A 24,950-nucleotide genomic window follows, 5' to 3' on the forward strand; every position below is an offset into this window, starting at 1 on the left:
GATTCTGGATTCTAACCGGACCCTCCAGATGCTTGGATTCTTTTCTGCTGCATTCCCTGCCATGGTTATCAGTGTATTGTAAGAGATCATTTAAGAGGAGACTGGAGTTATGGCTACGTACTGGGTTGGGCTTGGATTTGGGGTTTTCCTTTTTGGTTGACAAACAATAGATAGATTGGTTGCCCAGGCCCCCAGCAATATTTCCAAGTGTTGCTCTGGTTTACGAGAGTGAGAGAGAGCGATAGTGGGAGGGTTTAGGGTGGGTCGATGATGGGGGAGTTTTTTTCCTCTTTTTCATTTGTGGGGTTTCAAAGATCGAGGTGGATTTATGTCAAGAGCACTAAATCCAAAGAGTCCCAATCTTTGCCGGCTTTGCTGTACGGGTGGGGCAATGCCTTTTCCCTAGGTTATGCACTGTTTCTTGTGAAAGTGATCAACTGTTCATCTCCTTGTTTCAAAAAAAACAGAGGAGAACTTTGAAAAGCACTTTAACGTCTCATCGTCATCCCTCTTTTCTCTTTTGCTTACGCGTATGTCTTCGGGAAAAAAATTCCTTTTTCAGACAGCAATTAAATTTAAATTTGGGAAAAGAAAAAGTTAACACCACCTTGTCACTCAGATTCTAACCCAACGGTGATGTGGTGTGTTTGTAACAAGTGAAAAGCATCTCTTTTTGATGTATCGTGGGCCACTTAATTTGTCAATGTTCCAAATTTGGGTGCTGGCAACTGGCAAGAGCTTGAAGCTTATAAGCACAAGGTTGCGTTTGGGATCAGTTTAAAAACATCATCAGTTTAGTTTACATGGATGATGTTTTACACTAACCGTTATTAGTTATTGTTGTATTTTTGTCTTTTGAATAATCGGTGTAAAGTTCATTATTATTATTATACACTCTTTCCAAATGTAAATTAAACCAAAGCGATCTAAATATTTACATCGATTCCAAACGCAGTCTAAAACATTATTAATCCCGATACAAACATTTCGTGACCGCGGCAGGTCAGGTTGGAACCCAATTCGGTGGGATCATCTGAAAGAAATAACAAGTCAAAATATGAGGCAGGGATTTACATTTTTACAGCTTTGGGGTAAAACGAATTGGGGAGAGTAATGACCATGAGAGAAAAAAGAAGACAGAAAGGACGAGGGGGAAGCAAGTGCACATGCCACATGTGGGTGGCACCGGTTTTCTCGAAACCCTAATTAGTCGCTTGCTTGTCAACTGAAAATTACCTACTTTACCTGTCCTTACATCAATCACTGCTGCTGCTGCATTTTGCTGATGCTGACGAGGTGTGAGATTAATTAGAATGGCAAGTGAAGAGAATCATCATCACTATTCACTCATACGGGTTTGCTACTTTGGATGCTATTTCTGATTCCTGTACCAAGTAACCCTCCCCCAAACCCAAACTCAAAGGTATCAAAGATCGCAGCTTCTGGAGTGGGTTAGTGGGTTACTAGTATTTGAGGCCTGCCGACACGCTCTGTTAATGCCATTTTGAGCCAAGCACCATACTCTAAATGCAGCATAACTAACCGCCTCTTCACTGTCAGCTCCATTATTAATTTATAGCTTGTTCAACCATTCAAATTTTGTGGTGCTTATTATTCAGTTATTCTCCTCCCTCCTTTATTTCTTCTTCTTCTTCATGATGAGATTAAGACTAGACTAGACTTGACGACAATATGGGTTATTAGCATCTTACTGGAACCAAAAACACCGTTACCAAGAGAAAATCTCTCGAGTGATAGTTAAATGGAATTTGGACAAACACAGTTGTCAGGGTTTGATTGATCTCTCTTCTGTAAAAGCTTTTTGATTTGAGTCGGAGTGGGAGACACTTCGGTAGGTCCGATCTCCGGTCCAGGCAATTTTCATTCCACAATAGATTTGATAAAACATAAAAGAAAAGATTTGGGATTGCTTACCATATATTTTTTCCCAAGTCTAACTGGAGATAGGGGCCAAATAGCCGGCTGCATGCATCAACTCAAGAGTACGAATTACAGAAACACGTCATCTAATATTCGATTAATATATTTGTGTAAACTCATACACAGTTCAATTAATATATAAAAGAAGAAACAAAAAAAAAAAGGAGAGAGAGTTTTGACTGATTAGTCAAGGGTAATTCCCTAGACAGACAGTAGATTTTTGAATCGAGCGGAAGTGGAAGTGAAAGTGAAAGTGGAAGTGGAAGTGGAAGTGAGGGACAGAGGGAGTAGGGAGTGGGGTGCCACGACTCACCCAGACAGAGATGGCTTTCGCCTTTCAGTCTATGCCGACTTGCCGAGAGAGAGAGAGAGAGAGAGCATATTCGTGGAAATGAGGAATCCTGCGACGCGCGTACAGATGAGATGTGTGTGAGAAGAGTGAAGTGAGAAGTGAGAAGAAGAATCGACATTCGACACATCGTAATCATCATCAATCTATCCATCTAGATATCTAATATTCCTTCTCCCAAAATCAGGATTCAGGAGTGAGTCAGGCATAGGTGCAACACGTGAAGGTGATGGCTTCTTTACTCCACTCTTTTTCACGGATCTATAATGTGAATGTATGCAACAATGTATAAAATAAATGAAAATCAGTCTCTAGTCTCCGGACTCCGGTGCCGTGGCAGCCGTGAATATCGATTTTGATCTTTGAGGAGTGAAGAGAAGACCACCCACCATTGGCATTGGCATTGGCATTGGCATTCCAGGTGGTGTCTGGTCCGTCTATTCCGTCTGGCTTCCGTCTGGCTTCCGTCTTCACCACGAGACTCGAGAAGTAGACAGTACGATGGAAGGCGTAGTACGTAGATAAAGAAGTGGAGCTATAAGCTATTTGTCTCACCCGCACGTATGGGTATGCCTGCTGGGGCTGCCCTTTTTTGATTTTGAATCCCTTTACTTTTTCACCTTCCATTCCAGTTCCGGCTCTATCGGTCTATCCCTGTCCCCCGGCTGCTGGGTCGGTTCTCCCCGATTGATCGAACCGATTGTATTTCTCGATTTTGTCTCCATAATAATGGTATCCGTTCTTTCTTTTTTTATTATTTTTATTATATTTATGTTCCAAAGAATAAATTTCAAGCTGACTTATAAGATTATTTTGGTTAAAAAACTTATTTTATTATTAAACACAAATAATTTACTATTTTATAAATGTCAGTATAATTAGGACCAATTATCCCAATTTAATCACGACGGTATCATCCATCTTTCCTCGTTATTAGTTGAAAAAAAAAAAAACACTTAAATCCATTGAACTTAAAAGTGAAATTGAAAATAATTTCAATATAAAAGAAAATTTGATAGAGGCTCCCAACATTACAAGTAAAAATGGTAAAAGTTTAGTTATATATTTAATCCTAGTAGAAACACCACTTCCACAGTTCCACTACTACCCGGAATTTCTCTGTGCTGATATTGGAATTTCGGTATCCCAAGTGAAACCCTTCGTTACGGTATGCTAATGGAATTTCTCTCTGCTGAATCTGCTGATATTGGAGACTGGAGAGGGTTCAAGTTCCGTTGGCCTACTTTTTTCCCTGGGTCTCTGAATGAAGGCAGTTTTCAAGTCACCAAGGCCATGAAGTTCTCTCATCAGGTTCCCATACGAGGCACTGGGAGTTTTCTTCTATTAAATCTTACTACTCTGTGACATGATGAGATGGAGGAAAAAAAAATAATCTGGTAATCATACTCTGGTTTTCCCAAGTTCTAAGCGATTTCTTAAATGGCTTCCATTTTCATTAACACAAGTGCTGAGTAAGATATTTTGAAGGAATCAAAATCGGGGCGAAGTATGGTGGTATGAAAGAAAAATAAAACATATATGAAGTTACTAATCATGAAAATCTATATGTGCCAGGAGAAGTGGAGAACTATTTACCCGCTAAGAAATGAACTTGTTAGGGGTGTTCATGAAAAATCTTTAAACCAAAAAATCGAACTGAACCAACAAAATCAAACCAGGAAATGTGGTTAACCAAATTGATCAATTCGGTTTTGGTTTGATATTTTAGAAAAACTGAAGGATCTGTTTGGTTTTTGGTTGATATGTATATTTATAATATATGCTACATATTTTCTATATATTATATATAAATATAAATATTTATAATATATTATATATCATTTATTATTTATAATATAATATAGTACACATATTTATATATTATATAAATATAAAAACCCAAAAAACCAAAGAACCAAATTGGTCAAAAACCGAAATTGACAGATTGGTTAATTGGTGGTACCGGTTTAGTTTCGGCTTGGAGAAATGGAAAATCCAGTGGTAGCAATTTAGTTTGCAAAAATTGCCCATGGTTCAATAAACCAAACTGTGGACACCCCAAGATCTTGTCAATTCCAATGACAATATCCTTACCAAACATATTTATTTTGAACAATGACTACTTTTAATAAAAAAGCCCCTACAACTGCAAAACATGATACATGGTGATGTAACCGTTTTTGGTCACGTACCAATTTTTTGTGATGTATCAATTTTTTTGGCTAAGTACCTCATCATTTGACCTAGTGGTGAACTGCCTAGTGGTGAACTGCTCGGTGGTGAGCTACTTGGTGATGAACTCCCTGGTAGTGAGCTAACTGGTGGCAAGCTACTTGGTGACGAGCTCCCTGGTGAGCTGCCTGGTGATGAGCTCCCTGGTGGTGAGCTAACTGGTGATGAGCTCTCTGGCGGTGAGCTACCTGGTGACGAGCTACTTGGTGATGAGCTCCCTACCCCTAGGCGGCCTGTGACTCAGAGAATGGTGGAGCTCCCTGGTGCAGCGCAACCTGACTGCCCTTTGCATGAGCTGATCTTCTCTCCTTTGTAGGTAGTGGGAGCTGAGGGACCTGTGAGAACTCCATATTTTCCTCCTCTTTGTAGGTGGCGGGAGCTAAGGGACCTACGAGAACTCCATCTTTTCCTCCTCTTTGTAGGTGGCGGGAGCTAAGGGACCTGCGAGAACTGAATAAGAGGACCCGGGGTATTTTCCCGACGGGGACTCTCCGACGCTTCAGTTAGCACTCTGATTGTAGAGAGCTTGAAGATGATATTGGAGAAATGAGAGAGCTAGAGAGTAGGGATTACCTCTATTTTTTCTATTCTCCCCCCCCCCCCCCCTTGGCTTTGGGGGTCAGAGTCCTTATATAGTGGTGTCCAGTCACATCCGGTGTAACCGCCACTACCCAAGCCATTACTGCCATGACTGAGGTGGCAGGTGTAGGCTGTTGTTGCAGGGTACGGACTTGTCAGGCGTGCCATGCTTTTTAGAGACGGCAGGCACGCCGCCGCCTGGCAAGAAATGTGGGTGCTGCCACCAGATCTGTCAGGTACAGTCGTCAGACAGGAGATCTTCCTGCGATATGCCAAACTGCTCTTCTGTACCGAGCTACCCTGCAAGTGGCGAGCTGCCTATGGCGACGAGCTCCCTGGTGGCAACTTGGTGGCGAGCTCCTTGGAGAGATGACTAGCTCCTTGGCAAGCTCCTTGGAGAGCTGGCGAGCTCCTTGGCAAGCTCCTTGGAGAGTTGCCGAGCTCCTTGGTGAGCTCCTTGGTGAGCTGCCAAGCTCTTTGGTGAGCTCCTTGGTGAGCTCCTTGGTGAGTTGTTGAGCTCCTTGGTGAGTTGTTGAGCTCCTTGGCGAGCTCCTTGGAGGTAACCACCATGCACGTTGACCAACTTCTGGAACGTCGGTCGGCCTCCACATATCGTGGGGTATGCATGTCGAGTTTATCGGTGGGCACGTCTTATGGGTTGCCAGGTCGGCTAGGTCGGATCATGTGTCGGGCTGATCCAAGTCGGCTAGGTCAACCAGGTCGGATCATGTGCTAGGCCGATCCAAGTCGGCCAGGTCGGATCATGTGCCAGGCTGATCCTGGTCGGCCAAGTCGAATCATGTGCCAGTTTGATCTAGGTCGGCCAGGTCACGCAGGCCACGCACCAGGCTTCGTACAGGCCGCGCGCCAGGCAGCGCGCAGGCTGCACCAGGCTGGCCAGGCTGGTGCCTGGGTGGGACACCAACTTGGTAAGTTGTTGCCTGGGTGTCGCCTATTTGTCACGAGGTGCCACGTGTCGCAATTTCACTGGAGGGCCAAATCTGCCCTCATCTCATGGTAAGTGGCTTGTCAAAGGTAAATTATTATATAGGAAAAAAATTTACAGAAGGTAAACTTTTTAATTAAAAGTTTATTGAAAAAAAAGACCTATTTAAAATAAACAAAAATTTATGGATAATAATATATGTAATTTAATAAAATAAAATAATAAATAAATAATCATGGACATCAAGCAATAAAGTGAAAGAGGGAGAGATGACTTTTTTCATTGTATTTTTGTTTTATATAGTGGAATAATTGTAAAAAGTTAAATAATAATTAATTTAATTTAACAAATAACTAAATTTATAAAATAAATGAGATAAATAGACAATCAAGTGAGAGAATAAATATATATAAATATATATGCTTCTATGTCTTACTTTGCTAGCAACAATAATTTGTTAGATTATTAAATTATTAACTAATTAAATAATTTAGTAAAGTAAGTAAATAAATAAATAAAACTTTATGTACTATCAACACTTGGTAAATGCTATCTCAAATTAATAAATTAATTAATTTAGTGATGTTACTGGATTGAGCTGAACTACTGGGCTACCGAGCCCATGAACAAGCTTAGCTCGATTAGTGGCCAGGCTTGGCCCGTAGACAAACCCGGAATGACTGTCAGAGATATTCTAAATTCAGATCCACTTCGAATTTGAACTTACACAACTCTTTCATGAAGCTGATACAGAGCAAATAAAACAAATTCCATTAATTAAGCAGTCACAAGTCACAACTCTTAGCAATAGCATGCAGCCATGCACCAAAGAATCGCATAAACAAGGCCCGTTTGGCACATTTTTCTCTATGGGCTATCGGCTGTTTAAAAGAATTGCATAAATAAGGCCCCGTTTGGCACATCTTTCTGCCTGGGTTATCAGTTGTTTAAAAGCCTAGCAGCCTGTATTTTCATATTTTCCCGTTTGATTAAGAAAAAATCTAACCATAAAAAAATGTCGTCCTGAAAAGATGTATAAAGTTCGTTTAAGGTTATTTTCGAGAAATTCCAAATGGTTGACTTTTTTCATTTCATCTTCACGTAGAAAGATGCATCTTAACCAAATGATTTTCAGGCTGCTAAGATTGGAGGTGGCAATTAGACGGGTTGGGTTGAGTTCGGTTTGGATTGAGTTTCAACTCAACCCATCTAACCTGCCAACCCATTAATGACCCAATTAGATATAATTAAATGAATTGGGTTCAACCCAAACCCACCTGAACCCAATCCAACCCACCTGGACCCAAGCTTTTTTCCACTAGGATGTCCAGGAGCGTTTTAACCACAGTAAACCAGTCTCTCTCAACTGAAAAGGTGAAGAGAAATTTGAACCGTGAATGGGAGAAATTGGGACCCTCTGACTTAGGGTTGCTATTCCTTTCGAAGTGAATAGCCATCCAAGCTCATTCAGGAAGTGCAGAACATCCTCCCTGGACTGTGGCCGCCCTAAATCCTGAAACTTATCTTCTGTAACGATGCAAGCTGTTCTAGAAACTTGATCAAACTCTGACTGAGCCCCTCAAAACCGAGGACCACATCTGCCTCAAATGGCAGGCAGTTGATTAGATTCATTGCCTCTACAAGAAAACCAGCACGAGTAAACAGATCAGTCATGCATTAGTAGTGTTCAATCTCTGGCTCAATATGATAATCTTCTTTCATTGTATAAAACCATCTCTCTCCCCACTGACTAATCCACAATGGTTGCTGGCAGACAATACACCTGTATAGGTGACATTGTTTGGATCAACACCCACATCATCTCATCAAACAACTTCAATGCTCCAAGTCCATAACCATTTGTAGCATAACCAACCAACATTGAGTTCCATGGGACTTCATCAGATTTCACCATCTGATCAAACAATTCCCGTCCATCTTTAATGTTACCACACTATGGCTGTCAAGGATCAAGCATGTATTAAACATGTTTAGAGAGGCTATTATTTTCTAAGAAAACAGCTCCTTTTCTTCATTTTATAGAAGAGTTTAAGATTAGAATAAACCTGATATTACACAAAAATTCCCACAGAAAGAAAGAAAAGAAAAACAAAAAATAGATGTAAGCAATGGCTGATCACATGGTGTGGGTTTCTCAACTGCATGAAAACAAATCAGCAATATATTCTTTTGTTGTTAACATGGAAAGTTTTATAGTGGATGGATCTTGGGATCTGACTGGTTGGATCCCTCAGCCCATTCCTGCAAATCTAATGAATACTTCAATCTCAGATTTTATAGTGGATGGATCTTGGGATCAAAAAGCCCTCCAATCTCATTTTAGTAGGGAGACCCTTGGGGGATTTGGACTGCTCATTCATCTAGAAAATTCTCTACCAATCAGGCTTATGTGTAGGATTAGCAAAATCAGTTATCCTCAATCTCTTCCATCCAGAAGAAATGTTTTAAGTTTATTTGGAAGCTTCCCATTCCCCCTCGTTTCCAAGGGGTGCCCTTTTGAATTAGCCTGCATTTTTCAGTTTATCACCCGAAAAAGGAAAGCAAATGAACTAGTTCTATGTTACAATGAACCAATGGTTAAAAGTGATGGCACCTAAAGCAATGGATTAGATGCTGACTACAGGCCAAGCAGCTTGGAATTTTTCTGCTACCCGGCTACCCCCACTGCAGAGGGAAAGAAGAAGGCAGAAACCAAAAAGAAGGCTTCCACTGCCTGGAAAACTCTCAATCAGTGGAAGATCCTCACTAGATGTAGATGTAGATGGAAGTAAACCTTGCTTCTCAACCCACAGGCGAGCAGACAAGGTTAAGGATACAGAGAGAGAGTTTGAGTATTGATGTAACCGTTTCTGGTCACATATCATTTTTTGTTATGTATCAATTTTTTTTTGCTAAGTGCCTCGTCATTTGATTTGCTCCCACGAGAGGATGGTGGAGCTCCCTGGTGGTGAACTGCCTGGTGGTGAGCTCTCTAGTGGTGGGATGCTTGGTGACGAGCTCCCTGATGGTTCATTGCTTGGGGGAGAGCAATGCCGAGCTGCCCGAGCTATGCCGAGCTGGGGAGAACTATGTCGAGCTGGGGAGAGCTATGCCGAGCTCCCTGATGGCGAACTGCCTGGGGGAGAGCTATGCTAAGCTCCCTGGTGGTGAGATACCTTGGTGGACTCGCCATTTGACCTGCTCCTAGGCGGCCTGTAACTCAGAGGATGGTGGAGTTCCCTGGAGTACCACAGGCCAACTGCCCTCTGCATGAGGTGATCTCCTCTCCTTTGTAGGCGGTGGGAGCTGAGGGACCTGCGAGAACTCCATCTTTTTCTCCTTTTTGTAGGCAGCGGGAGCTAAGAACCTACGAGAACTGAACTAGGGGGCCCGGGGGTATTTACCCGACAAGGACTCTCCGATGCCTAAGTTAGCACTTTGATTGTCGAGAGCTTGAAGATGATACTAGAGGAATGAGAGAGCTAGAGAGCAGAGATTACCTCCATTTTTCCATTCCCTTGTAACTTGGTTGACCACAAGCTGGGAATCGCTGCAGATAACTATGTGTTTTGCCTTTACCTCTTGCGCCAGGGCTAATCCGGCTATCAATGCCTCGTATTCTGTCTCATTGTTGGACGCCGCGAACTTGAAGCGTAGCGCGTACTCCAGTTTCGTGCCACTCGGACCGTGGAGAACTACACCGGCTCCATTGCCCTGTTGATTTGAGGAGCCATCTACGTGAAGGATCCAGCGCTCTTCATTCCAGTTCACGCTCGGCCTAACCAGGAGAGATACCGAACTGGGTGCGAACTCACGAGGCTCGGACTCAACCGGCCTAGGAGCATCGAGCTCACTCGAACTAGGAGCCTCGCGCTCAACCCAGGTTGAGGACCTCGGAGCTGAACGTGCATTATGCAACAAAATCAGCAAAGGCTTGGGCTTTGATAGCGATTCGTGGTTTATACTGGAGGTCGTACTCCCTGAGTTCGATGGCCCACTTCGTCAATTGACCAGAGACCTCGGGCCTGAGTAATACTTGCCTCAAGGGTTTGTCGGTGAGGACGATGATGGTATGGGCTTAGAAATACGGACGAAGTTTGCGGGTTGCAATGACCAGCGCATAGGCTAGCTTTTCTATCTCTGGATATCTCGTTTCTGCTCCCTGCAATATTTTACTAACATAGTAGATGGGTTGTTGGACCCAATCTGCTTCCTTTACCAGTACTGAAATGACCACTTCGTACGACCTCTGGTAAGTTATTGCCTGGGTGTCGCCTAGTTGTCACGAGGTGCCACGTGTCACAATTTCACTGGAGGGCCAAATCTGCGCTCATCAAGTACCTAAGATGGAAGCCTAAATCGCCGTATTGGTCTCTACTAAACCCTAGAATTCGTCATTCACTTTGCGTTGTCCGATAGCCTTAATCGTCGTATCTCTGCTAAAACCTAGAGTTTCCTCTTCGTTCTCCGACAGCTTAAATCGTTGTATACTTGTATTGATCGAGTGGTCTCTGCTAAAACCTAGAGCTCCCTCTTCGTTCTCATTCAACTCTAGTCTCCACTTCTCTGCATGTTGTATGGAGTATTGTCTCTGAGACTGACTCTATGCTCCTTAATGGGTTTGATGGTTAACCATCACCCAACCCGCCCAATCCATTAAAGCCCATCCGTATTGGGTTAACCGACCCACAACGACCCGGAAATAAATAAATGGGTTCAACCCATTAATAATTGGGTGGGTTGGGCGGATTCAGCGGGTTGGGTAAAAAATTGCTGCTCGTAGTTAACATCTCAATGCAAAAGTTCACCCAAGTCTATTCTCAATGTTTGTTTGACATGAACAAACATGGTACTGGTACAGTAGGCAGCGCGTGGCAGAAAATAAAAAATAGAATAAAAAAATAGGACGAAGGAAAAACGGACCGTAGCAACGTTTATGTGTAGTAATCGACATGTAGCCTACATAGTGTACAAGCTCTGGAGTAGTTTTGCCACCTGGAAATAGAGAGCTGATGTAGACATGGACACAGGGTCTTGACAAATCGGGAGGGTCATTGTTAAACTTTGATATTTCAGGGTAACAAGTAATAACTGGGCTTACATTGAACTCAGAGGAATCGATATCCATTATGGCATTGTGTACTGTTTTGTCTGGAAAACGAATCAATAATACTAACCCCAATTGCTTTGTGAAGATGTCCTGAAGCCCCAGTGGTTTGTCAAGTATAGAGGGTGCTTATATACTTTTGTACCACATCTACATGATGATGAGAAATCATCCATATATGTGGCCTACATCTACGTGCAAATGATATAATTTCTTTTTTTCATGGGGCCACACCCACAGACCGGGGTGTCCGCAACTAGCCAGAGACCTGCCTCTATCAGTTGGTATCTACGGGAAAATGATTTAAGGATAATATGCGGATGGTAGGAGGCTAAACATAATATGCACTAATTTCATTTTACATGTATCCTCTGTTTGCTTTAATAACAAAGATAGAAGAAAAATAAAAAATGTCAAGCCCATAGAGCAAGCACGGACATGGTAGTAGACCCAAGCACTAGGGCGATGTAACAAACCTTCTTCAACCAGGGTTTAGAACCCATCATCTTGTTGTGGAAGAAATCAACGGCTATGAGATCCACAAGTCCCATGTATATCAAAACACCTGAAGACAGAGAACCCAGGAGCCCTTCCAGTATTAAGGCTTTAGGGCTGCTATCATCGTAACCAGTCATGTAGAATATCATCAGCCCCAAAACTATTCCCATTGGAGTTGTCACTGAAAACATGAAGCTCATGTAAGCGGTCGTTCCCATGCTGAAGCCCGCCTGTCCATCATCATCAAAAACAATTAATTCATCACGCAAAATCATTGTTTCAGTTACATTCCCCATTTTTGAATATCATGATTCATTCTACCAATTTTCAACATGCTAGACTTGTAGACACAGTGCAACCATGGGGAGAGTTAAAAATAAAACGTGTAATGCACTTCATGCTATCCATTAAGTATGCACATCCAATCAAATGAGTAGTACAAGTATAAATAGCACCCAAGTTGCTCATTAAAGCACACCAAAAGGTTAATACTACAAATTAAAACCAAGTTTTGCCGTTGCCTGATATGGAACTAGAGGGGGAACAAAAGCATATCGATCATCCATCCATTAAAAGAAGTTCTTTTATTTTTTCATATGGGATTTTCACCCAGGTCTGCCGGCACCGATCCTATCATCTGGCTGAGGTAGTACCTAGGTTCTTTAAATATATAGCAAGACGAATAGGTCAGATGTGGTTCTTTTCTATTTGACATATATGCTTGGCTAATAAACAATTGTCTTTACAAGTCAGTATATTTACTTAGAGGAGAGACTTTGCATATGAAATGAAGAAAAGAACTAGAGATGATTATTTAAACAAAACTAATGGGATTAGATGAATTTTAAGAGATGTCCATGGAATAGGTACAGTAAAGTTTCAGGAAATAATTATAAGTACCCATGAAAAGAGGCTAAGAAATCCATTTATCAAAAAAGAAAAGATTAAGAAATCTATTTAAGTTCAGATACCAAGACAGGTTTTCTCATCCTGAGGCCAAAACCACTGTCAAATGAAGCTTTTGCTATGGGGCTAACCAGGTTATGCTCATATTGCTATTGCTTTTGCTACATAAAGAAAACAGGTCCTATAAACTGTCAATTGGTGACTGCTGCAGCCATGCAGCATCAATATGCCCAAAACAGCAGCCCATCCTGGCATGTTGGACGCCATCATAGCTAGCTATTCTACAAACCAGTGTTTTTCAATAATTTTTAACAGTTCAACTTTCGAACCAATTAATTAGCCAACTTTCTAATACCGAAGGTATGATTAAGAGAAAGAAAAGAAGCAATATGCTTTTTAAAAATAAACATTCTTCTGAAGGGTAAAATCATCTCATAGAAAATAATTTTTAAGAAAGAAAAGAGTGTCTTATAATTAATGCTTCTCTATTTACAGTAGATACTTCAATAAGTAACATGATCTTGCTGGATAAATATTCTAATATTTACAGATAAGATAATTTCAAGTTATTGCCATATCTATGTATTTTAGAAAAAACTTCATTAACAAAAAAAGGGATGACCACTGGCATTATGCAAACTTATATGCCAATTTAAAATACCAATTTATCCAAGTGGACTATATATTAAGGGAAAGATACTAATCCAGCCTACAGGTGCATTCCATGTTGGCTTCTCATAGTACAGGGGACAACTTGCCACCTAGTTGCTTAGCATCACATAGACAATGAGTTTCTTTTAAACAAAAACCATGAATTCTAGGGTAACTCCCTATGTTCAATGGCAACCAGCAATCATCTTTCACTGGTAATTATCAATAAACTACATTACTAGTTTGAAGACTTCAAGGAGTCAAGAGAGCATACACTGACATGTGTCTAATTATCAATATACTACATTCCCTACGTTCAATGGCGGCCAGCAATTTCCTCTATGTGGCTTTCATGGCAAACCACTGATGGCTTTGTAAACTAATGAAGCTTGACTTGATGGGCTTACAATTTTGGTCTTCAATAATTCCTCAAGTGAGGAAATTGTACCTTGTTCTGATTTACATTTGACACTTTGGACTGTAGTTAACATTTCTCACAATGCATTGAGGTTTTAGAACATCCTTCATTTTTTTCAATCTTACTTCAGTATCATATTTATCTAGTAATGATAGTATTGGTTAAAAAAGAAAAAAAAAAACATTTACAGTTGTTTGACCTCTTATTTCTACCATTTCATGTTTACCTATGGTAAAAACTTAATTGGCATCTGAGTGATAAGAAAAGGGTTTTAGGTTGCATTTAGATCAGCAAAGAATTGGAATTATCAGAACTGTCATTTGGGTACTTTTAAAATAGTGAAGCAGAATTCAGCAAATCGAGTTCAGCCTTCAAATTTGATATCTTAGCGGAATGAGAGATGGCTAAGGAGGGGAGGCGGTCATCTTAATTCTGCAGAACAGAGACAGGAATGAAATCCAGTTCCAAATGCACTCTCCGGATCAAAATAGAGATGGAGAATCAAGAAAATATTCAATATTTGTTGGTATATTTTTTCCCCACTCAATCTCGCTGTACCAAGTGGACAGAGATGACTTCTGTCCTTACAAACAGTCAAATTCTTGTTTGGCTAACATGTGTTGCCAAAATCACAGCTTGTACTTACCAAAACAATTAAACAAAGAGAGAGATTTTGGTACGTCAAAAAGACCTTGTTCCTTCCTCTTCTCCTCCCATCCCGACATTTTCTCTTCTCCAGACATCTATATGTTATCATTAAGACATTAACACCCCCCCCCCCTTCTCTTTCTCTCTTGTTTGGGTGTATGAGTGTGTGTTACAATCAAAATAATAATACATCGTCATTCTTTAAACTGTTCTACCAAAAGATAATAAACTGTATGTCTGTAATAGAAAAGTAGAAAATACATCCATAACACATCTACAGGATAGGTTACTGTTTGAATGGGCTACATGTCTACATACCCAATCCACAGGAGCTTTATATCCACCATTTTAAGATGCTTTTCCCAATATTGTGATTGTTTTTTTTTATCAATTTCCCAATATTATGATTCAGAATTTAATTTAATGATACCAAATAATGAGCAAGAAGGTTATTTGTATGTTATTTTAGGAGCAACATCTGATGACTGTTAATCCTTAGCACTAAGCATAGAAGTTTCTAACTCGACTCCGTATTCGGTGGAAAGCTTTGTGTTGAGAGCAGAGGCTAAATAATTCACAGATCACTCATCTTTTACTTTATAGGTCTTGGATGCTTGCCAGTCGCCACATTTTTTTTTTTTCTTTTACTAATTACTAATACCACTGTTGTCTCAGTAATGAACTAAGCCGCAGCCGGCTTAGGGTCAGACCAGGACGCGTCTCCAAAGTAGAAAGTCATGATATGTGGCCCACGAAAATTGAGTTGACGAGGACCTGAACCAGTCTATAGTGTACCGCGGACTTTATGATTAACGGATTAACGATGATTCCGATGGAAGAATCAGTGGCTACAATGCTCCATCAGGATCAAGCCATCTAATTTTATTTGCTGATTCTAATTTTATTTATGACGATAGAAAGATTGTGGGCAATGGGTTCCTTTGCCTAACCTGTGCAATGCAGCCTCCAAGGCCCATCCCTTCGAAGATCTGGTGGAACGCCAAAGCAAGAACAAGAGGTCTAATGGTGCACTGGTTCTGAGACATCCCCAACGTCACTCCTATGATCACCGAGTGAAATACGATCCCAATTTCCAAAACCTGGGACACCAATCTCTGCTTTATCTTCGCCAATTCATCGGCGTGTTGGTCATGGCAACTCACCGGCATCGCTCCCATCTCTATTCCGCTATCCACCGATTTCTTCCCCACAGAAGAAGCCGTTACCGCTGGAGACTCTTCTTGTGTGCCAATAGGCGTGTAGTGGCTCGGCTTGTTATCGACGTGGGCACTGGCTGTCACGTCCACCAACAGAGCAAGTAAAGCCCCAATCAAGGTGACTAAGCCGGAGAAAGGGAAGTCCTTCCATGGGTGATGGCTGGCGACCTGGCAATCGGAGAGGGCATCAAACGCATCAGGGAGGACGTGGACCAGAGATGTGGAGAGGATTACCCCGGCAGCGAAGCATTTGATAACCAGGAGAATCTTCTCGTACGCGGGTTTCCCGTGAAATTGGCGAGCAAGAATCACCGGCAAAGATATACCTAAGACACTGGTGAGGAAGATCACAACGATGGATATGAGCTTGAGGGTCGTCGCCGCTCGACTATCTCGGCACAAGAGCTCACGGGCAGTGTCGCTCTCGCACCGAGCCATCGATTGATGCGGAGATTAGGAGGGAGGGTAGAGAACACAGACAAAGAGAGAAGAGAGGGAGGGAGAGAGAAAATAAGGAGAAGCGCGTAGGGAAGTGTTATATCTCCTCCCCCGTCCTTTGTGTGGACTTTTTGTTGAGCTCCTTGTGGACTGCTCCTAACTATTTCTATTTGTTCAGTCTCTTAAATGCGTGAACGGCTGATGAGTGATGAATCAGAAATTCGGAAACCTACTCGCGACTACTCGCGAGAGTAGGAGTAAAGATCTACTCGACTCTCTCTTCTGTATAAATTTACGTGTTGTTATTCGAGCGTTCGTGTAAATCAGCCCCCACCAGACTGCGCCCCACAACGTCTGCACATCCCCGCCGTCTATTGGGAGATGATGATATCATTATTTTTTTATATATATTTCCAATACACGGCGGGGATGCACTGTGGGAAATTGTGGACGCAGTTTTGTGGGGCTGATTTGATGTCAAATTGAGAAACTCATATCATATTCTCGTAAGGCTAAGGAGATTGGAGAATCATGTATGTGACGCGAAACGCTTTTACACGTGTAAATGTGAAGGATACAATCGTCTTTCCAAACGAGGGTGTTTTTTAAAGACGAATGATTTCGTCTAGGTTTCAACCTCTCATCGCGAGAGTAGTTTTCTTATTAAAAATTTGGGTTAATCGGATAATTAAAGCCTTAAAGGACGATGGTGAGCGACAGAAACAGCCACAAGTGAGCACGGAGCAGTGGACAGACGTGGATGAATTTGAAATTTGGGTAGGGGCCCCACAAATTGCAACTTTGACACGGCCAACATCGCCCGTTTCCATTCAGCATCGAGATTGGTGTGACTAGTCTTGTTTTCCACTTTCCACCCTCTTTCTCTTTCTCTTTCATCTTTTCTTTATTTATTGATTATTGATTATTTTAAAATTTAATTATGATAAATAAATAAATGTACATTTAATAGTTTATATATATATCTGTTCGATTCGAGGCGTGTTGACTCAAACATGCATCAGTAACAATTGATTATTCAATAAGTCACTCTGACACTTAAATTAGTAATGGAGATAAATAACCGGTTAGGATGGGCTGAAAATAGCAGACTGGTTCGAATGGAAGAAGATGCTATAGAAGCAATAATGACTAGTATGGTTTTTAAAATTGAACGGGACAATGAATCGTTAGTGATGGAGCGCGATCCGGCTGGTCTAGCTGTCTGCTGCCTTGCTTTCGAACGAGGTAGCAGGGATCCTGAAACGGGAGAGATGGGAAAGCTCCGAGGGGAACCCGGTGTAGAGGCTCCGAAGCTCAAGTTAGAATCTTTCAAAAGCAAGGTAATACCAAATAGCGCAAAGTTTTTACATACCTCCGTTGTCGGGGGGGCAGGGGGCTCTTATAGTCGCTTCGCGTACTCGTCCCGAGGCCCTTATCAAATCGGGTATGATTACTCTTGCGCTTGTCAACTCGGCTGTCGTCCCTTCTGCTGAGACAGAACCGTCACTGCCTAACCGTCTAACTGGAGATGGCGGCGTCAGTGGCGGTGGCAGGTGGCCGTTTAGAGTGCTGCTGCCAAAACGTCAGATCCCAAGTCAGTCAGGTGTGGCACCCTCGGGCACGGAATTCCCTGGTGCCAGGCATGGTACGACTTGTTTGGCTTTGGTGCCTAGAAGATGATGCAAAGTGCTGAGCGAGGCGGTCTTGAGCTCGGAGGTATCCCGAACTGTAACAAGGTGGGTCAGTTCGGCGAAGTGTGTCCCGAGCTGTTACAAGGCGGCAGTTCGGCGAAGGCTACCCCGAGCTGTTACAAGGTGGCATTTCGGCGAAGTCTACCCCGAGCTGTTACAAGGTGGCAGTTCGGCGAAGTCTATCCCGAGCTGTTACAAGGTGGCAGTTCGGCGAAGTCTACCCCGAGCTGTTACAAGGTGGTAGTTCGGCGAAATCTATCCCGAGCTGTTACAAGGCGGTCAGTTGGGCGAAGTCTATCCCGAGCTGTTACAAGGTGGGTTAGTTCGGCGAAGTGTGCCCTTGTTCCCGCCTAGGCTTGACCCCTTTTGCCGAGCTGTCGTTTCTGCCACATGTCTCATAATAAAGAGGTCGGGCCAAATTTTCCTTCATCAATTGCCCCCCACTCCTTGCGCCGAGGGCCTTGCCATGGTGCGGGGAGTTTTCACGAGGTGGTTGTAGATTTGTCCCATCCTTCAAACCTTCACTGTATGAGATGCTTTTGCTAGGGTTTTTTCGGTTTTCGAGAAGGCTAGAAACGTGCCTTACTCAAGAATTCAAACCAACTCGCGCCGCTGGGACGTGACAGCGGATCATTTCAAAAAGGCACGCCACTGCTGTACGTACGCCGTCGACTGTTAGGGAGACGTGCGACGCGTCAGATTCGAAAAGACGCGTGTCGAAGCGACGTCGGTTTCAAAAAGACGTGCTGACGTTTCGCTTTTTTCGGAAAGACATGCGCCAATCATGTCTCGACTTTAAGGGTTGCGCGGTTGGTAAGAACGTGGGCCGTCAGATCGTCTTCAGTCTACACGGTCGATTCTTGGTTACTGTAGCTATAAATAGTGGGGGACCCCGGTTGGTTTGTCACTTCTGCGGTTGTCTATCGAGTTCGCGTCCAACCTTCCAACTCGCGTCTGAGTCTCTTCCAGCTCGCGTCAAGGCTGGTTATACAGTCTTCACGGTTCTTTAGCTTGTTCTTCAAACTTTCCGGTGAGTACTTTCTTGAATCTATCTTTTCCCCAATGTCTAGCTTTGATAGCTCAGACGATTCTTCGAGTAGGGCCGACGTAGGTTCCACCAACCGAGCCGTGTCCCCAGACTGCCTCAGTGACCCCGAGGTGGAGCTTGAAGACTATGAACTAGTGGGCCGAGTTGCTTCGGGCAGTTTGGCGTCTACCTCCCGCCGAGGTCGGATGCTAGACAGGTTTGGTCCTTCGACCATGACGCCTGAGGGGCTTCAATCCATACTTCTGTCCTACAATCTTCCTGGGGGGTACACATATTTCATTCCTTCGGGTAACTTTCCTTGGGAACACGGTCCCGACGAGATCGTGATTTTTCGAGAGCAGCTCGCCGCAGGGTTGCGACTTCCTTTCCATCCCCTCCTCGTCGAAATCATAAACCACTTCGGTGTCACCATTGGCCAGCTTCATCCGAACTCTATTCGGAACCTGGTGGGGACGATATCCCTTTTTTGCGAGCAGAATTTCCCCTTGGACTTAGAGATATTCTCCTCTATCTTGATGCTCAAGAGACAGGCGGGTCCTCTTCCTGGGGGGAGACGGGCGTATTACCTTACTCCTCGCCAGGGTTTTAAGCTTCTGCACGATCTCCCTAACAAGGTCCCGGCGTGGAAGCGGGACTACTTCGGCGTGTGAAGTGCACAAGGATGGCCCTTTCAGACCGGGTGGGGTGAGGCCACTCCCGACTCGGGCGTAACTCTTGATAAAGAGACGGTGAAGGGTCTCCGGCAGTGGGCACGGCAAGGCTTAAAGTGCCACCACTACTTAACGGAGGCTAAGCTTTTTGCAGCCGGCCTGAGTTCGGGTAGGTTTCTGGCTATGCGGTTTCTTACTTGCTCTGTTCCTTCATTTTTTCTAATGTCGAACTCGTTCTGCAGGTGTGATGGATGCGGAGAGAACTCGCAGCGGGCGTTTGTTCCAAGGTATGAAGAGGAGGAAGCAAGTCGCCAAGTGAACTCGTAACAAGCTGCCCCTGGATGAGGAGCCCCAAGCCCCAGACCATACGATAGAGGATCTACCCAGGAAGCCCGAAGTGACTCCACCGGTGCACGAGACTGCCGGGGCGCCTTTCGCTGAAACCACTCACACGGGCGCTCCTGCGTACTCAAGTGCTCCTCACTCCGGGTCTGCTCATACGCGGGCTGAGCCCTCAGGCTCGGGAGCTCAAGGGGAGTTTAGGAGCGTGTTGATACCGAACTACGCTCTTCAAAAGAGTAGGGATGCTACTTTCCCCGAGGAGGTCGCGGCGTGGACCGATCTTCCCTTGAATCAGGTCGCTTGTCGCGCCGTAACACATGCCATGGTGGTAAGTGAGATTCTGTCTTCCTTTTTTATTCTGTTGCTTCTGCTGTTATTTGCTCACTTGTTTCTTTTGGTAGGTGAATTCTTCAATTCATGCCTTGGCTGCCCAAGTGGAGAGGAGCTCGCGACAGGCGCGAGCTGCTGAGGCTGCTGCTCATGCTGCTGAAGAAGCCTTCCGTGCTGCAGAGGCAAATACCCGGGCTGCTGAGGCAGCTGCTTACGCTGCTGAAAAGGCTGCTCGCGTCGCGATGGCCAGACAGACGAGGTCTCAGCGTGACGCCGAGGCCATGGGGGTAGTTGTCAAGCACATGGCGGACTTGAAGTTGGATTTGCAGCATCAAGTCTAGTATCTTCAGGAGGACATTAGGGAGAGAACACAGATTTTCTCCCAAGGCATTGAAGACGCCAAAAAGAAGGCAATTGAAGACTACATTGCCTCCCCGTGCTTTGACGATCTGATGGTGGACTCTTACAGGAAAGGGTTAAAAGTTGAGCCGGTGGATGATCCGGAATACATACCCCAACCTCGATGTAAGTGCCATAACCACTTCGCGCATAACTCAGGAGATGGCCAATGCTGCCGATGGCGAAACGAACTCTGAAGGAGAGGCAGGGCCTTCGGGTGTTGTTGAATTGCCTTCCGATGGCGAAGAAGTGGCTCCGGGCATGTAATTTTTTTTTTTTTGCCAATGTACTGTTTCTTGCAATGGAGTGTCTTTTTCCCCTTACTCATCTTCCCCGAGCTGTTTCATTGCCGGGTTTTTAGATTTCTGTGGTCTTTTATGCCGCGAACTGATTTTTTGCCGAGCTGATAATGTGCTGAAGTTCCTCGGCTTGCCTTGTGGCACGGCCTGATTTCGTCCACTTCGCTAAGTGGTTTATAGGTAGTATCGCCTCAAGTTCACGATGTTCCACGTTCGGGGTACTCGTTTGCCTTCCAAGGTGTCGAGTTCATATGCGCCCCCGAGCGCTGTTTTTACTTTATAGGGACCTTCCCAATTAGGTCCAAGCTTGCCGACGTCGGGTTCGGGCACCATAATTTTCCAAAGGACCAGGTCGCCGACTCGGAAGCTTCGTCGCTTTACTCTGCTATTGTAGTAGCGAGCTACCTGCTGCTGGTATGCCGCTGTTCGGATGTGCGCGAGGTCCCTTACCTCGTCCATTAGGTCGAGGTTGGTGCGTAACTCGTCTCCGTTCGTCCGATCGTCGTATGTTTCTAATCGCAACGTTGGTATTTCGATTTCCGCCGGGATCACCGCTTCAGTGCCGTAGGTGAGGTTGAAGGGGGTTTCTCCCGTGGCTGCTTTTTTGGTCGTTCGGTGAGCCCATAAGACACTTGGTAGCTCTTCCGCCCACAATCCCTTAGCTCGATCCAGACGTGCTTTCAGTCCGCGCAGGATGGCTCTGTTCATTACTTCCGTCTGACCGTTTGCCTGTGGGTGCGCGACTGACGTGAAATTTTTCCGAATCCCCATGTCCTGGCACCACTCTTGGAACTTGATATCCTTGAACTGTTTGCCGTTGTCGGAAATTAGAACTCGAGGTAATTCGAACCGACATACTATGTTCTTCCAAAAGAAGTTCTGTATGTTTCGGGCCGTAACAGTTGCCAGAGGTTCGGCTTCTATCCACTTCGTACAATAATCTACTGCAACAACTAAGAATTTTCTCCCGCCTATTGCTGGTGGGAATGGCCCAAGGAGGTCGATGCCCCATTGTGCAAAGGGCCATGGGTTGGTGAGGTATTTGCTTCTGCCTTCATCGTTGGCCAGTAGTATCCTTGTCGAAGTGCCTTTTGGGCGAGTGCTCTGCCCCCCAAGTGTCCGCCGCACAGGCCTTCATGAGTGTCACGGAGTACAAACTTGGCTTCGGTAGGTCGTAGGCACCGCAAATAGGGGAGCGTGTACGACCGTCGGTATAACCGTTCGTCTATTATGACATATTTGGCCGCCTGGCGCTGCACCCTCTTGGCGGCATTGCGTTCTACAGGGAGGGTTCCGTCTATCAGGAAGCTCGCGAGTGGATCGATCCAGCTCGGCTCTGCTTCTAAGATGGGAGCGACCTCCTCTGTCCCCCCGAGAATACTAGGCCTAGGTAAGTCTTCTATGTACACAGTTCTCATATTGTTGTGACTCGTGCTGGATAACCGGGACAGGGCATCGGCCTCAGTGTTTTCGGACCTCGGGATTTGCCTGATGATGTGTGACCGGAAGTTGAGCAGGGCTTCTTTTACTTTGGCCAAATATGCGATCATGGAGAGATCGCGTGCTTCGTACTCGCCTATAAATTGGTTGACCACGAGCTGGGAATCGCTGCAGATGACCAAGTGTTTTGCCTTTACCTTTCGCGCTAGGTCCAGCCCAGCTATCAGTGCTTCGTACTCTGCCTCGTTGTTGGATGCCGCGAACTCAAAGCGTAGCGCGTACTCTACTTTTGTGCCGCTCGGGCCGCACAAGACTATTCCAGCTCCGCTGCCCTGCCGGTTCGAGGAACCATCCACATGAAGGATCCAGGGCTCCTCATCCCAATTCGCTCATCGCCTGATCAGGAGAGATGCCACACTGGATGCTACTTCACGGGGTTCGAACTCTATGGGTTCAGGAGCTCCGGGTTCGCCGCAAATGGGGACCTCGGCTCGACCTGTGGGGCTTCGTGGCTGAAAGTGCATTCGGCAATAAAATCTGCCAAAGCTTGGGCCTTGATAGCGGTTCTCAGTTTGTACTGGAGATCGTACTCGCTGAGTTCGATGGCCCATTTCGTCAGTCGACCGGAGACTTCGGGTTTGAGTAAAACTTGTCTGAGAGGTTTGTCAGTTAGGACGATGACTGTATGAGCCTGGAAGTACGGGCGGAGTTTCCGAGCTGCTATTACTAGGGCGTATGCTAGTTTTTCTATCTCCGGGTACCTTGCCTCTGCTCCCTGCAAAATTTTACTAACATAATATATGGGTCGTTGGACCCAGTCTGTTTCCTTTATTAGTACCGAACTGACCGCCTCGTCGCTCGCCGAGAGGTACAGTTGTAAGACCTCGCCCACCTCGGGCCGGGCTAAGGTTGGTATACTAGCGAGGTAACCTTTTAGTTCGTCGAACGCGAACTGGCAGTCCTGGGTCCATTCGAACCCTTTGCCTTTGACTGCCCTGAAGAAGGGTAGGCAGCGGTCTGCTGACTTAGATTAGAAGCGGCTTAGAGCGGCTATGCGGCCGTTTAGCCTCTGGACCTCTTTTACTTTCCGAGGTGGTTTCATATCTAGAATGGCTTTTATTTTGTCCGGGTTGGCCTCAATACCGCGCCAATTGACAATGTAGCCTAGGAACTTGCCCGAGGTGACGCCGAAGACACACTTGTTGGGATTCAACTTCATTCTAAAGTGTCACAGGATTTGGAAAACATAATCTAAGTCTTGTATTAACTCTTGTGAAAACTGAGTTTTGATGACCATGTCGTCTACATAGCACTCTATCTTCGTACCAATCAGGGGCCGAAATAGCTTATTTACAAGTCTTTGGAAAGTTGCCCCGGCGTTTTTTAGTCCGAAGGGCATGACTTTGTAGCAATACAGGCCGAAGTCGGATGGGTCCATCCTAACTTGGTTGTAGCCTGAGTAGGCGTCCAGGAAGCTTAGCAACTCGTTTCCCGAGGTCGCGTCCACTATGCGGTCAATCCTGGGGTGGGGGAAGCAATCTTTCGGGCAAACTCGGTTCAGGTCGGTATAGTCGACGCACATGCGCCACTTGCCGCTTGCCTTTTTTACCAACACCGGGTTGCCCACCCAGCTCGGGTAGTGGACTTCCCTTATGAAGTTTGCTGCGAGGAGCTTCTCAACCTCCTCGTCGACCGCTCTCCAGCGTTCTGGGGCTAAGTTGCGTTTCTTCTTTCTAACGGGTCTGACTACAGGGTCAGTATTAAGTTTGTGAGTTATCAGTCTAGGGCTAATGCCGGGCATGTCGACCGCAGACCAGGCAAAAATATCTAAGTTTTGGAGTAAAAAACTTACCAGTTCGGCTCATAGGGGATCTTCGATGGAAGCTCCGATGCTTAGTGTGCGAGCTGGGTCCGTAGCTGAAGCCTGGATTGCGACTGTTTCCTCCGTGGGCGAAGCTCGCTCCTCACCTTGCTCCGCCGACCGCTCCAGCTCGAGGTCGTCGGCCGCCTTGGGTTTTCCCTTTAGGGCGGCAACGTAGCACTTGCGGGACTCGAGCTAGTCGCCCCGCGCTACCCCTATACCGAAGTCCGTAGGGAACTTCATGGCCAAATAGTAGGTGGAGACCGCCGCCCGTAGGGCATGCGTGATCGGCCGCCCTATTATGGCATTGTATGGGGAGGGGGTCGCGACTACCAGGAAATCATGGTTTAGTCTGACCGCACAGGGACAGTTATTTTCCCGAGGGGCCTAACTTCCTCTCCGCTGAAACCTACCAGGGGAGTGTTCACGGGCTTCAGCTCGCTCCTCTTTAACTGCAGCTGGTCAAATTCCGATTTGAAGAGGATGTCCGCTGAGCTGCCCGAATCTACGAGCACGCGCCTGACCTCGAAATCGCTGATCCTTAGCTTAATGACAAGCGCGTCATCATGGGGGTAGTGGACTCCTCTCGCGTCGTCCTCCGTGAAAAAGATTGGCTCTTCGGTCTTTGGCCTCTTTGGGGGGTTCCTTTCTTCGAGGGCCACTTCGCGAACTGAAGTCCGGGCTGCTGCCGAGGTACACCCCGCTACTACGGATCCTCCCACTATTACATGGATGGTTCCCCGAACTGGCCTCTCTTCCGGAGGCTGCTTCTGCAACGGTTCGACAGGTCTATTGCTAGACTCGGGTGCATCCTTTTCTTGCTCCCCTTGCCGACCTGCTTTATTGTTATTGTTGTGCTGTACAAAATTTTTCAAGTATCCGTGACGGATGAGTCCCTCTATCTCGTCCCGGAGGTTATTGCACTGTTCGGTGCTATGACCATAGTCTCTATGGAAACTA

General features: G+C 45.1%; 1 protein-coding gene across 1 annotated transcript; it reads right to left on the reverse strand.

The window, feature by feature from the left end:
- Positions 1-11,456: 11,456 nt before the first annotated feature.
- Positions 11,457-16,165, reverse strand: ZIP6 (ZIP metal ion transporter family). The gene is made up of 2 exons (XM_088970230.1): positions 15,226-16,165; positions 11,457-11,882 (listed from the first exon to the last, which is right to left on the reverse strand). Exons 1-2 carry the CDS (start codon positions 15,928-15,930, stop codon positions 11,568-11,570), a joined length of 1,020 nt encoding a protein of 339 aa, XP_088826356.1. The 5' UTR covers positions 15,931-16,165; the 3' UTR covers positions 11,457-11,567.
- Positions 16,166-24,950: the final 8,785 nt, after the last annotated feature.

This window comes from Nelumbo lutea, chromosome 2 (genome assembly GCF_056320005.1).
Source record: "Nelumbo lutea isolate HS-2025 chromosome 2, American lotus-T2T, whole genome shotgun sequence".
NCBI lineage: Eukaryota > Viridiplantae > Streptophyta > Magnoliopsida > Proteales > Nelumbonaceae > Nelumbo > Nelumbo lutea.

Excerpts from the sequence above, each read along its gene's own strand:
- ZIP6 (XM_088970230.1), bottom strand. The coding sequence starts at position 15,930 with ATGGCTCGGTGCGAGAGCGACACTGCCCGTGAGCTCTTGTGCCGAGAT. Across the intron at positions 11,883-15,225 it reads TTGGAGGCTGCATTGCACAG|GCGGGCTTCAGCATGGGAAC; the intron begins GTTAGGCAAAGG and ends GATGATGGACAG.